This window comes from Agelaius phoeniceus, chromosome 29 (genome assembly GCF_051311805.1).
Source record: "Agelaius phoeniceus isolate bAgePho1 chromosome 29, bAgePho1.hap1, whole genome shotgun sequence".
In the NCBI taxonomy this organism is placed as follows: domain Eukaryota; kingdom Metazoa; phylum Chordata; class Aves; order Passeriformes; family Icteridae; genus Agelaius; species Agelaius phoeniceus.
The window spans coordinates 2,992,920-3,007,499 of NC_135293.1; the positions used below are offsets into that span (position 1 = coordinate 2,992,920).

A 14,580-nucleotide genomic window follows, 5' to 3' on the forward strand; every position below is an offset into this window, starting at 1 on the left:
GGCTCTTTCTCCAGGAACTGACAGAACCAGAGCACACAGCCTCAACTGTGCCAAGGGAAATACAGGTTGGATAACAGGAAAAAAATATAGGTTGGATATTAGGAAAAAGTTTTTCACAGAAAGGTGATAAAGCTCTGCAATGGCTGCCCGGGGAGGTGGTGGAGTCCCCATCCCTGGGTGTGTTTAACAAAGCCTGGATGTGGCTCTGGGTGCCAGGGTTCAGTTGAGGTGCTGGGGCTGGGTTGGACTCAATGATCTTGAAGGTCTCTTCCAACCCAGTGATTCTGTGATGGGCTAATTAACAAGATATTTATTTATTTATTTATTTATTTATTTAATTAATATATATTTTTTAATTTTTTAATTTTTTATTTTTTATTTTTTATATATATTTATTTTTATATATATATATTTATAACAATCTTATGAGAATAACAAGAAAACAGGTATTAGGAAAACAACACCTGCAGGTTATTTTTAATAATTGGCTATCATTCTTTATCTCCAGCTCACTAAAGTCTCCCAGGCCGATTCTGGGAGGACTTACCTAGTTTTCTCTCTCTCTGACCAGGCTGTCACATCCACAGCCCCACCTGCAGGTCCCGAGGTGACAGGAGCATCTCCCGGTGCCAGCCCTGGGGTGTATCCCAGCTCTAGAAATCATTGTTCTCTCTGCACAAGTGTCTCCTCTACCTCCTCTGCTTGTACCAATGCATTTTTGGAGCTGGCGTGCCCAAAATCACAGCCCTGTGGCACAGGCAGGGCACGGCCAGAGCAGCAGCCCCAGGATGCCCAGCGATACTGGAATAATTCCAGTATAGCCAGATGGGACCTGCCTGAGCTTGTCTGGCCCTGCTGCTGAACCAAACAGCAACAACTGTGATGTTTTCACCCCACAGACACTTTTGCCTGCCTGGGTGTGTGGTGTTTCACCCCACAGACACTTTTGCCTGGCAGGGAGTGTGGTGTTTTCACCCCACAGACACTTTGGGCTGCCTGGGTGTGTGGTGTTTGACCCCACAGACACTTTTGGCCAGCTGGGTGTGTGGTGTTTTACCCCACAGACACTTTTGGGTGTGTGGTGTTTTCACCCCACAGACACTTTTGCCTGGCTGGGAGTGTGGTGTTTCACCCCACAGACACTTTTGGCTGCCTGGGTGTGTGGTGTTTCACCCCACAGACACTTTTGGCTGCCTGGGTGTGTGGTGTTTCACCCCACAGACACTTTGGGCTGCCTGGGTGTGTGGTGTTTCACCCCACAGACACTTTTGGCTGGCTGGGTGTGTGGTGTTTCACCCCACAGACACTTTTGCCTGCCTGGGTGTGTGGTGTTTCACCCCACAGACACTTTGGGCTGCCTGGGTGTGTGGTGTTTCACCCCACAGACACCTTTGCCTGCCTGGGTGCTGCAGCTGGGCACTGCAGACAAGTCCAGGCCTGCAGGAGCTCTGGTGGTGCTGGGATGGAGCTTCCCCCCATAACAGGGGCTGCTCCTCAGGTTTCCCTCTGCTGGAGAAGCTTTAAGGGGATGGTGAAGGAAAGGAGTCGGTTCTGATGGAGGCTTTGGATCCAGAGCTTTATTCTGGCCTCTGAATGCAGCACCAGCTCCAACAGAACTCCCTGAGCCCGTGGCTGCTGCTCCTTTAACCCCGGGCAGAGGGCAGGGAAGGGGCAGGGAGCCACCAAGCAGGGACAGGAGGGGAGGGACAAAGGGACAAAGGACACCTGGATGGCCCAGTGTCCCCCCGGGGGTAGAGGGCATCCTTTGGATCTGCCCAATCCCTTCTGGAATGCCAGGACTGACAGACAGTGCTGGGAGGGGTCAGGGTGGGGAAAGGAGAGGTGACTGACACACCTGGGAGGGAATTATCAGGGGAGGGACCCGAGGTTCTGAGGCAAACCCGTGGCTGCCTGTTTGCGGGTCCCTGGGGCTGCTGCTGGGGACGCTGAGGTGCCAGGGGGATACCGAGGTGCCAGGAGGTTGCTGAGGTGCCAGGGGGATGCTGAGGTGCCAGGGGGACACTGGGGTGCCAGGGGGATGCCGAGGTGCCAGGGGGATGCTGAGGTGCCAGGGGGATGCCGAGGTGCCAGGGGGATGCTGAGGTGCCAGGGGGATGCTGAGGTGCCAGGGGGACACTGGGGTGCCAGGAGGTTGCTGAGGTGCCAGGAGGTTGCTGAGGTGCCAGGAGGTTGCTGAGGTGCCAGGAGGTTGCTGAGGTGCCAGGAGGATGCTGAGGTGCCAGGGGGACGCTGAGGTGCCAGGAGGATGCTGAGGTCCTGGCTCCTCACACCAGGCTGTTCAAAGTGGTGATTTGTCTTTCTAGAAAAGAAAGGTCTCCTAAGAGAGAGGAAAGGTTGAAAACGAAGGTGGCAGAAGAGCTGCTGGGACAAGCAGTGAAGATGGAGGTGTACTCCAGTGATGGAGAGCAAAGAGCTGCTCTAGAAATGGATCATCATTGCTCTCTGTGTGTCCCCATTGCTCACACAGGTGTCCCCTCTACCTCCTCTGCTTGTAAGTGCAATTTTGGAGCTGGGGTGCCCACTGTCCCCTCACAGCCCTCTGGCACACAGAGCAAACCCCTGCAGGCTGAGGGGCAGCTCATTGCAGGGCTGGCTTTAACACAGGCTCTGCCGTGTCGTTATCACAGAATCACAGAATTAACTAGGCTGGAAAAGACCTTTGAGCCTCCTATAATTCTGTCAGTGCCCAGCTTTGGAGGGAAGGTCCCTGTGGACAGCAGGGAGGTCCTTGCTGACAGGAAGGGTGGTGGGAAGGCAGAGAGGAAGAAAGTCCAGCTGCCTTTCCTGGATGCAGACTGGGGCTGTGGCAGCCACCCCACTGCAGCTGAGCCTGGCTCCCAGTGCAGGGAGACCTCTGCTTGCCCCACTGAGGGACTGGGAATTTGCACTAGAGAATAGCCTGTAAGGGGCTCTAGGACTCATTTATTAAAGTTTTAATTCTCAGATGATGCTTCTGAGGTAGCACTGAGTAGTTCTTGATAGGGGTGCTGAAGTGCTGTTACATATTTGCATTTGTTGACCATTTTTAGTCAGATGGTTTGCACTCCTCATGCTGGCTTCCTCTCTGTTTCCTCCACGTGCCATTCTGGTTTTATTTCAGTGAAAGTGTTATTCTACTTTAGCAACTTTGTCTGTAGAGATTAAAAAGATTATTAAAATGAGAGGCAGACAAACAACTCTTAGGCACCCTTCTCTGTAGGTTGCTGTTGGATTTCCCTTTTAGGAGAATGCTCTGTGGTGGTTTTTCCTCATGATGTGTTCCCAAATACTCCTGCTCTACAGAAGCAGTCAGGCAGCAGTCTACTCCAGGTCATGGGAAGGGCACACTAGAATATGAATCATTCAAAGGAACTGCTAATTAGGAGGCCTGTTAAATAGAGGGGAAGTTAAAGAATATCCCTTTCCCTGTGGCAGAGAAAAATGACAAACTACAGAAAGATTGGAGAGAGGCTATTTTATGCTCAAGCTCTAAATGGATCCCACTCTGCAATCAGCTGCAGCAAGCACAGCCTTCCTCAGCAAGGCTTTTCCAGACCGTACAACAGCTTGCGTCTTCCATCTATTTTTGGTTTTTCTCTTGCCCTGGTTTCCATAGTATCTGAATGCTTCATGCTCTTAAATATATCTGACACTTACAGCACCTTGCTGAAGTAGGAGGTACAAAGGGCTTTGCTCTTTGGAGCTGCTGGAGCTGGAATAGCCTGGGGATGTGTGGAAGATGTGGGGTGGAGTCCTGAGTGGAAAATGTGCTTTTCTAGAGGCTGGATTTGTCACTGCTGGCTTAGGCATAGCAGGAGAAAAGAAATCCTCATAAAACGTCTGAAAAAATATTTGAAGGGCTCAGTGGTGTAGTGCTGGGAGCAGGGGTGGAGATGATGAGATCTGGTGATTGCCACGTTCTCCTCTAATCCTCTCTGCTTTCTTCAGGTGCCACATTTCTTTCTCTCAGGTAATGAGAGCATGAGGACAACTAGGTTGTGTCCTGAAGCCAGGTTGTTCATGTTGTGAGCTTATTCCTGTGGAATATTTTTAATACAATATATAATAATATAATTTTAATAGATTTAAATAATAATAATAATAATAATAATAATAATAATAATAATAATAATAATAATAATAATAATAATAATAATAATATCTTAATACAGTGTAATGGTGAGTAATGGGAAGATAAAGAATTTACCAAAAATAAAGAGATGAGTGAGAAGCAGATGCTGTAGGGATGATCCCAAGATTCTAGGAATGCTCATTCCTTTTATTTTTAAGGGATACCCAGGTGACAGCATGTGACAGAAATCTCTGTGCTCCAGGAGTGTTTGGGGAGCAGGGGGAGAAGCCAGATCAAATCAGCAGAGCTCAATATCTCTGCTGATTAAAGCCAGGTCCAAACTGAACTCAGTCAGCTGGATTGAGTGTTGCATGGTTGTAGAGCTGAGGAGTTGCCTCTCATTTTTTGGGAAAGGACAGCCCTGTGCCATTCTTTCCTGGCCAACTTCCTTTCAAGCTTTGGAAGAAACAGTCTGCACACAACCCAAACTTCTTCCACAAGGTGGTGTGTTTTTATTTGTTTATTTGGGTTTTGTTTTGTTTTTGAAATCAATCCTCATAGAACAGCTGCTTTTGATATCTGCACAAAGATATCTGGAACCTGTGATGGTCACTTTCAGTTCACCCACTGTGACAACTCGGGTCAAAAAAATCCACAGCCCTCAAAACTTAGTTAATTTTAGGGTTCTTGCAAAGTTAAAATGTTAAAACTCCCCATGGCAAGTTATATTCTTTTACACAGGATATTTTTCTCTTAGGCTGGCAGTCTGGCTGCAGAATCTTTTACACCAGACAAGAAGCAATCACATTAGAGGAATAACTTTTATCTCCCTGAGATACTGTCTTATTGCTTGGATATTTCCTGCCAAGGCTGTCTTACCTTGTCCTTTAGCTTTTCTGCCTAGGGAACAAATAGGTAAGGAAAGGCAGATTGTTTTAAAGGACCCTTTTTTTCCCTCCCTCCCTTTTTCCTTTTTTTTTTTTTTTTTTTTTTTCTGGGCTGTGGTGAGGATTTTCTGCCTTAAATGGTGTCTCCTAGGTGATGTGGAAATTCAGAGCTCCAGCTTGTATTTTCTCCATCCCTCATTGCCTTTAGGAGTGGAAGGACTAGGCAGACACTCCTAAGGCAAAATGGACCTGGCTGCTCCTGCACCCTTTGTATGAGCCCTTCTCAGATTTGGGCCACTGGACTGGACCTCTCCACCTTTCATCTTAAGCTGCCCCATCTAAATACAAAATACTCACATGCCACAAGAAACCAGGCAAGTCTAGATGTGTGTAAGGGAAATATTTTGGGTGTTTTTCACTAGCAAATATTTCTGCAAAAGAGAAACTCGCTGGGTATACAATGTGGTTTTCTTCTAACAGTTGTTTTTTTTTTGAAGCAGCATCTCAGGTTTAGGCAGAATCTGTTCCCTCACCCCTGGGAATTGTGCATCTGAGCTCTGCTGTGCTCCTTCTTGCACTCTTGTGTAGACTCCTCCATGACAGATGCAACATGTTTCTTCTCCCTCTGCACAGGTGACCTCTCATTTCCCTTTTTCTCTGTCTTGGTGCTAAGATTCCTTTTATCTTCCCCTTAATCCTGTTACTCTGGTATATAATTCTCTGCCTGGCTCTGTAAACCCCAGGTGCTGATTGACAGCTGCTCTGTTTTTCATTTTCCAGCAGAATTTTCATGTCTGTTGTTCTCTACCGCAGTCAGGGTGGTTTTAGTATGTCCATTCATGGACTCCAAAAGAGATGGATTCATCTTTCCTTCTAAACAGACATTTTCTACCCGAGGCACTGGGTCCCTTGAGCTGTAACAAAAGCCTAGAGCAGCTTTTGCTGCAGCAGCTGATGTGAAAAAGCGAGCAAGGCATGCAAAGGTGCCTGAAAACTTTACTTGCTTAGGTGTGATTCATCCAAGGTGAGGATTGCTGCTGTTGCCATAAAGCTCTCTTGTTTTAAACATTGCCTTATCTGCTTGCAGCTGTTAAAAATGAGAACAGCTTGACTTGCCATAGGCTTCCCAGCTGATGCATCTGTGCCTTCCAAATAGATGGCAGAACCCTGGCAGCCTCTGCAAGATATGTCAACAGAAAGTTTGACCGGTGTGGGGAGATCCTGGGGGAATTTAGGGTGGATTTTAGGGGTGGTAACACCATCAAACACAAGACAGCTCTCCAGCCTTGAGACACCTGCAGCATCCCTGGGTTCAGACCAGAAATCTGCAGGCCTTTGTGAGTCCATTTCCATGAAAAGCCTGGATGCAAATCCCAGGCTCCTGCTGGCCCTCAGTGAGTGTTCTGGCAGCTCCACACACAGCTGGGCACGGCAGCCAGTGCTGCAGGGAGTGAAGAGGAATCCCAAATCCCTCCGGCTCTGCCTCTCTCATTCTTGCCATGACTTCAGCCTGGGAGCCAGGTGGGTGCTCATACACAACCAGTATATCCATGATAGATAGATAGATAGATAGATAGATAGATAGATAGATAGATAGATAGATAGATAGAATATCCATTCTTCCCTCTGCTTTGTAGGATTGGGCTCCCTCTTCTTCCCCTGGTAACACACCCCCCTTTTCCCTAACCTGCCTTTTCCTGCTGCACATATCTCCTGCTGCAGGGGCCTAGGTAAAATCACACCTGAGAGATGTGGGTAGGGTTTGAGGCTCTGGCATGTGGGAGAGAGGAGGAGGAAGGATGGGACTTGGGGAGCAGGCAGGAGAATGCTGAATTGGGCTGCAGGGGAGCACAGAGCTGTGGCTGCCCTGGTTATGCTGTGCTGTGTGGTAGGGTCACCTCTCCACTCACTGCTGCCCTCCCTGAGCAGGATCCAGGGCAGGAGAGAAGGGAAAGGCAGAGAGCTCTGAGCAGAGACTACACAAGGGGAAGCAAGGCCAGGCTGTGCCTGCACCAGGTCCTTTCACAGGCACAGCCTGGCATGCTCAGAGGAGCTGAGCACCTGACTCTGCCACAGCTCTCTCTGCAAACAACCCAGCCAAACGCCCTCCCTCCTCCCGGTATTCATCCTCAGGGACACTGGGGCAGCATGACAGGCTGAAATGTGTGCTGTGACGACAAAAGCCGTGCACGCTGCTGCGGAGGGAATGCTCTGGAGGAGATGCAGGCAGCGTGTGGCTGTGGGCGGCGGAGCGGGACTGGGCTGCGTCCCTGCAGCTCCCGACGGAGCCTCGGCTGTGCTGCGCCTCAGCGTCAGCCTGGCGTGACAGAGGTGGGGCACAGAGGTGACACAGCCCCGAGGCCACCTGAGCACCGACATCCCCTCAGTGCCTCACAGCATCTGGCAGAGCTGGAGGAAGCGGTGGGAGAGCGATGCAGAGCCTCCCTCACACCATGAGGGAGAGCCGGTCCCCTCAGCAGTAATGGCTGCTTCAACATGGATACACAACCAGCTCCTGGCCATCTGGCACGGTCTGACACAGGAACGGGCTGGGGATCCTCCACCCAGCCTCAGTGAGGAGGGAGCTGAGCTGCTGGGAAGAAAGGGGACTGTCCCTAGAAAGGCAGGGACAGACAGACAGAGAAAAGCCTGCCCGGGGTTTTAGAGCTGGGGCCGTGTGTGGCTTTCCCTTCCAGCTTAGCCCCCTCCAGCCCCTGTGTTCGCTGCTGGGTCACGGCTGCGTTACAAAATTTTCTGCTTTAAATAATCTCTTCGCCTCCAGACCCTTGTGCTGAGGCGCCAAGAAAATGGGCCGAATGCTAATTTCTGACACGGATGTGGAGCGGCTCTGCCTTCGTGGGTGCTCTGAGCTCTCCCTTGCTCCCAGGGCCGTCAGCGCTCCTGGGCCCTAAAAACACAGCGGGGACGGGCATGGCGGCGGTCACTGCCGCCTCGTCGCCTTCACCACCCTCTTGTTCCAGCCGGTCCTGAGCGACCCTCCCGGGCCGCTCCCGGGGGTCTCCGGTGCCGTCCCCGCTGCCCCAGGCTCGTGCGGGGCCGCGGCGGCGCGGGGCCCGGCAGGGGGCGCTGTGGCGCGGCTCTTTGTGGCGCCGCGGCGGCGGCGCTGGCGGCGGGGCCGTTCCCGCCGCGCTGCCTCCCCCGCCCGCCCGCCCGCCCGCCCGCCCGCAGCCGCGCCGGGCGCGGGGCATGGCCAGACTCACCGAGGGCGAGGCGAGGAGGCAGCCGCCGCCGCTCCCGCCAGCGCCGCAGCCGCCCCCGCCGCCGCCGCCGCGCCGAGCCTCCCCCATGAGCAGCAGCGGCGGCGCGGAGCCCCCGGCGCAGCCCGACAGCATGAAGGACCTGGATGCCATCAAGCTCTTCGTGGGGCAGATCCCGCGCAACCTGGAGGAGAAGGACCTCAAGCCGCTCTTCGAGCAGTTCGGCAAGATCTACGAGCTCACCGTGCTCAAGGACCGCTACACCGGCATGCACAAGGGTGAGCGCGGCGCGGCGCGCACAAAGGGGCGGCGGGCCCCGGGTCGCTCCACGCGTGACCCACCGCGCTGTGCTGTTCTGCCACAGCCCCGCGTCCCTCAGGGGGCCTGGCGGCTCCGATCCGCCACCCGGGAACGCGTCCGCATCCCCAGCGCCCACGGGCGGGGTCCCCATCCCCGCGGCGGAGCCCCTCGGCCGCGGCCCGCGCCCCTCCGGCAGCCCCGGGCCTGTGGCCCCGCGTGGGGTGCGGTGACAAAGGCGGCGATGGGCAGCGCGGGCCGGGCCGAGGCTGCCGCGGAGCGCGGGGGCTGCAGCGGGACCCTCGCTGGGCCGTCCCCGAGGGGGGCTCACACCGAGCCCGGGCAGGGCTTCGGCGCTGCGGTTCTAAAATCCGTGCAACAAAGAATATTGGCCGCGAACGTGCCGCTGTCAGTGGCGTTTGGGGTAGGTGAGGGGCCTTGGTGATGGCACACGGGGAGATGAGGGGTCTTCCTTCGCTGAAGGGGGACCTTGAACGGGTGCTGAAAAGTTTGAGGAGGCTCCTTTAGCCTCGCTTATTGTTGTGTTTTTATACTGAAGAGGTGTCGCGTTCGGCGTGGCGGCTCCCTTCGGTGGAGCGGCTCTACCCCACCCCAGCAGGTGTTTGGGATCTTGTGACCAGCACGGCTCCAGACAGGAAAGGAACTCACGGAGTTGTTTGCTGTAGGATCCCAGGGGGTGATGGCAGCATCGCTCCCTGGCGCAGGTAGAACAACCTGCAGGGAGCCGACGGCGAGTGCCCTGAAAGCTGTCGGTGCTCAGCATGGGCTGCTGTGCCCTAAAATGATCTGTGATGGGGCCATGTGTTGGTGCATGCTGGAGGGAGTGTGCAACCCTCAGTCGTGATGCCTCGGATTTAGGAGGAAGGATAGGAAAAATCCTGCCTTGGCAACGTGAACCGTTCTAGACTGAACGGAGAGGGAAGAGGACAAGAAAAAAAACAAGTGTATTTTCAAACAAAAGGCCAAATCTAACTCTCCAGCACAAAAGGAAAGCACTTTTTCATTGAAGCCCGTGGGGGCTGGGCTGGCATGAATTTAGCTGAAGAAGTGTGTCTGGTTGTGAGTGAAAAACGAGGATGCCATGTGCTTGTGTGTCTCTGTGTGCAAGGAGCTGCATCCAAACCTGCTGCCAGGGGATGGTGAGTTGCAAGGTTTCAAACCCAGCAAGGAGGAGAATGGGCCCAAGGCAAGAGACAATTGCACATTTCATTCCAATTGACATCTTAAATATAGACTGTGTGGTCTGAGGTCAGCTTCCAAGCAGGAGACAAATTCTAGGCATCTGCTTAGGTATGGAAATTAGAGGGGGCAGCAGTGGTATTAGCCAGATGTGTGTGATATTAACTTGCAGTTAAAAGCAGGATTTCTGCAGCAAAATAAATACATCCTTTTGGTTCTAACATTTCTGTTTTTTGAGTGGATGTGGGTGTTGTTGGTCAGGGGTTCTGCCCAGAAGAGGCTGTTGAGATGTGAGGTTCTCTGGTGGTTGTTTGGGGGTTATTTCCACACCTCTTCAGTTCCCTGTGCCCCTCCCTGTCCTGTTTTGTACGGAGTGAGAGGCTGGGATTCCTTTCCTGGTGGCATGAGTTTGCATGTAGATCCTCAGCCTGTTTTGGAACAGCCTCTCCAGAGAAGCCATCCCTTGACAAGGAAGTGTGTGGGGGTTTATCGTGCAGGAGGGAATGAATCCACAATCCAGCCCACCCTGGTGCCTGCTCATTCCCATTTCCCAGCTTTGGCTGCAGTGCCTGTGCTCCATGCAGGAAGGGCCATCCTGGTGAGGAGCTGCTGCTGGCATCTGCAGGCCTGCAAGGTGCCAGGCCTGACCCAGGAGCTGCAGTGGCCTGGAGCACTGTCACAGCCCCCAGACAGGGGATGCTTTGGCTGCAGGCTCATCCCTGCACTCAACAGAAGCCACCTTTCTGGGGCAGTTCTAACAGCAGACTCAGTTTTCTCTCCCCACGTTGCTGATCTGCAGTGAGATCCAATTGACAGCTCACATGCAGCTTCCATCTGCTTTTTTCCCTTTCTCTCCCCAAAGGGGAGGAAGCAGTTGTGTGAGAAGCCAGCACTGCTGGTGGAGCCCAGCGTGCCCTCTTGTATTCCCTTGCAGCTTGCCATGGAGCTGAGCAGCCACCTCTGCCTCCAGGGAGGAAGGAAGGGTGGAAAAGGCCTGCCAGGGGCTGGAGGGTGTGAGCTGGGCTGCAGTGTCCAAGAGCTGGTCCTCTATGGGGGCTTAGAATGGATGAATTCAGTGGAGGCAGAGGAGAATCTTGGAGATTTAGAAATGTGAGCTCTGCTATGAAATGGTTTTGTTGGTACCTGACTAGTCATGTCTCAGCAACCTGGCTACTGGTAGCTGATACTGTTACAGCCTAATATTATTCATCAGGCAGTTTTTCTATTTATGTTAATCACAGATACATTTGCATGTTAATGGCAGTGTTTGTCTCAAAGCTAATATTTTCATGGGAAGAGCGGGGAGGTGTTTGAACAGGCTTTTGGAATGGGTCAGGGGAGGCTGAGTGGGCAGAATCAAGTGGAAATTTTTGGCCTTGTGTTCCAGGATTAGGCAGAAGGCACTTCCTTCACAAGTGTCAACTGGAAGGGTTTCCTAGGAGTGCTCATGGTAGGGAAAGTGGAGCCATTGAGGAGCGTGAGGTGCCAAAATGAATTGCAGGGGAATGTTCAGGGGCAGGAGCAGGTGGCTTTTCCAGAGGGCAAGGATACAACACCACCCTCAGCCCAACTTGCCTCCCTGGCAGCCCAGTTTTGACTCAGCTTCTGCAGGCTTGTAGATTAGCTCCCCACTGACTCCACGCTTCCCCTGCTGAAGTATTTAATGTGATTTCTGATGCTAAGCAGAATCTAGAGATCCCTCCCTCCTGCAAACCAGCAGCCTTTTCTTGCTCAAGGCTTTAGACTGCTGATGTGTGGAGTAATATTTAGGATCTGAAGGGACTGTAAATTCCAGAGCCAATGTGTAGTTTGTAGGGAGGATCAGGCACTGAATATATATATTATTTTTTATGCAGTCTCTTTCAAGTGAAACTAGGCTGGGTTCTGCCTTCAGGGAGCTGGAAACCCTCTTGGAGCCCATGGAAGGAGGGTGGTACCACCAGTGCTGGTGGGACATGGAGGGATCTTTGGCAGAATGGTGCTGGCTTTGCAGACAGAGCTCTGGGTGCTGTCCTGCATCCCCATGCTGGGAATGGCTCCTTGGCACTGCCTGGCTGCCTGAGACCTTCCAGGCTGACACTTCTGAACACCCTGAGCACTTTCTAACACCACGTCCTGTGTCTCAGCTGACGTGGTGTGAGAAGTGCCCAAAGGGGCCTGAGCCTGTCTGTCTGAGCTTGCTGTTAACTAAAGCAGGAAATGTGGAAGTGAGAAAGCCCAGTGAGACTGACAGGCCCCTCTGCACCTCTGGACATCTCTTCAGATCCTTGGGTGGCTCTGTCAAACTCAACGTTTTAGGAGCTCAAAGAAGCCATGGTGAGCAGAATCCTGTCCCAGCATCCCAGAGTAGCTGCACAGTTAGTGTGCAAGAGATAATGGCTCTTCAGGAAGGAAGTTTATTTTCCCCAAATATTTATTTACACAATTAGAGCAGAGTGTTTCTGCTAAACCTTTTCCTGTATTTCTGACCAGGGCTTTGCAAAGACAATGCAATTGACTGCTCTACCTCCAAAACACCTGGCTGTGGAAGGCAGTAATCATCTTTTCCAACATCTTTAGCTCCTTCCTTTCCAGAGCCAGTACAGCTTCCCAGGTTGCTGCAGTTGGGGCAGTAAGAATGAGAGGAATGTCCTCAAAGCTTAGGGACATGAAGAGCAGTGGACCAGGCTGTCCTGTACCTGCAGCCCCAGTCCAGGCAGGACATTAGAGGCTGCCTGAGTGCTGCTCCATGCTTGAGTGAGGAGCAGGAGCACAAGTGGCTCCTGCTGAGCAAATGCCCACACCCTTGGAAAGCAGAGCAGCAGTGGGGATTGCATTTGGGTTGGAGGGAGGCATCTTCAGGCTCCACAGTTTCTGTCTCTGGAAGCTGCTGCCTCTTGGTACTGAGCTGCTAAAAGATGAGCAACGTTTCTGCCTTTGCCCTAGGGGAGAGGAGGACCAGAGGGCTCTAAGGAGGGGATTCCTGGCACTTTTTCATTGGTGCTGGTGGGCCTAGGTGTTGCTGGCCTTGACAAATCCCTGATCTGGCATGGTAACAGTACCTCCCTGTGTGGGGAATGTCTCTCCTTTATCCCCACTGAATGCTGTGTCTTTGTCCAGGTCTCATTTTCAGCTTGTCCTCCCATGGACTGGGGTTTTTGAGGGTGCTTTGCCTCAGTTTTGCCATTGCTGAGCACTGGAATAATGGACTCAAGGATGGGGTTTGCCTGCTTGACATAACTCCACTCCTATCCTGGGTTTTCTGAGGTTGATGGCTGATGCTCCTGAGGCAAGAATAGTGCCTTCACTGCACGTGGGCATAGTACCAATGCATTGAAGCTTTTAGTGGAATAAATTGCTTATTCCCAAGTGCTGACTTTGGAGTTTCGTGAGCTAAACCTGGCCCAAATTATCTTAGAATTCTGAGTCTTGTATGACTTGCAAAGTAGCAGCCTGGAGCAGCAGGTGGAGTTGGGTATCTGTGTTTGTGACCAGGCCTTCAGATCTGTTAGAAATAGATTATAGAGGTTGTAGAATCTGGTCTCTCTGGTTATAGAGCTGCTTTTGGGGCTTGATGTCAGAGCAGCCCATGGGAAGTGTGAAAGCTGAGGGGAGCTTCCCCACCACAGCAGAGCCAGCTGCCTTTGCCAGGAGCACTGCATCACCTGCATTCTTCCTGGCCTCACTATATTTGTTAAATTACCTGCTGGTCCCACATTTGGTGCAGCATTCAACATCTGGGCAATAAGGAGCTTTAATGACCTCTCAGAGATACCTAGTGCTTGTGTGCTGTTCATGGAAGGTTTTTTCCCCTAGCAAAGAGGTGTGAGGACAGGTGTGATGTGCTTACCTGCAGCAACTTCTTGGAGCTGGGATGGAAGAGCAGGATAATGATGTTGCTGTGGTTGGGATTGTCCTGAGGAGCTGGCCTCAGGGTGTTGTGTATACCTGGAGTCCCACTGGGCTGGAGGGGAGAGGCCCAGACAGTCCCTGCACCACCTTTGGCTGCAGCTCAGGGAGAGCTGAAGCAGCTTTGGAGCGCCCCAAGCCAGGCACAAGGATGTGGAGGCAGAAAAATGGGCTTCTCTAACCAGAACAATGCATGTGCAGCCCCAGCACAGCAGTGTGGACAGGGATATTCAGCAGCAGGCCAGAGGGACTCGTCCTGCCTTTGCTTGGGATGTGAAATGCCACTGTGGATAGCAGGGGGATGAGTGAGGGGCTCAGATGCATTCTGAGTCTATTCTCCAGTGCTTTGCCTACCCTCATCTGAAACAACTCAAGTGACAGAGCTCCAGGCACTTCCCTGGGGAGATCATTCCACAGTCTAAAGCTCTTTCTGCTAGGAAATGCTTCTTGATAACCAGCCAGATTTTCCCTTTGCTTATTCTTAGCATCAGAGCACCCAAAGATGGTCCCTCTTCTTCCTGGAGGGGCTACAACTCCTCCCCCTCCTCCCTTGGCTCCAGAATTCATCTGAGGTGTTGAGTCATATCTTGACTAAGAATGTCAGGATCTGGCCTTTTCTCTGTGCTTTTCATCTGCCTTCTCAGGTTGGCCCTGGCAGGATGCAGGATGCTCTGCTGGGCTCTGTGTTGCCCTTGTGGTGCTTTGGTGTTTGTGTGCATCACACAGGGCCAGGCCTCTCCTGCCATAGCTCCCTAATTTGTGAGTCTGGATCGTGGAGCTTTTGTGGAAGCCTAAAATCCCAGATACTTCTCTCCTTGCTTCTTTTCTTCTTTTAATCAGTAATCATGCTGGTCCTTGCCTCTCTCCTGATCCTTGTGTTTGGGGCTGTTTGTGCCACAGGCAGGATCAGCTTTCCTTTTGCTCCCCCATTGTGTCTCACCTTGTTCAACACCTGTGTCAAGCCCCTTTATTCACTGGAACCCTTTTCCAGCTCTTCATAGACTTCAGATGTGGCCTG

At 52.3% G+C, this 14,580-nt stretch overlaps 1 protein-coding gene across 2 annotated transcripts in view; it reads left to right on the forward strand.

Moving 5' to 3' along the window:
* Positions 1-8,087: 8,087 nt before the first annotated feature.
* CELF5 (CUGBP Elav-like family member 5) overlaps positions 8,088-14,580 on the forward strand; it is a 40,227-nt gene continuing 33,734 nt past the window's right edge. Inside the window, exon 1 of one of the 2 annotated variants that reach the window (XM_077191560.1) lies at positions 8,088-8,455. In XM_077191560.1, the coding sequence (XP_077047675.1) occupies positions 8,167-8,455 (289 nt within the window). In that variant the 5' untranslated portion in view covers positions 8,088-8,166. The remainder of the gene's footprint in view (positions 8,456-14,580) is intronic. The other variant, XM_054650090.2, reaches the window with a different exon arrangement.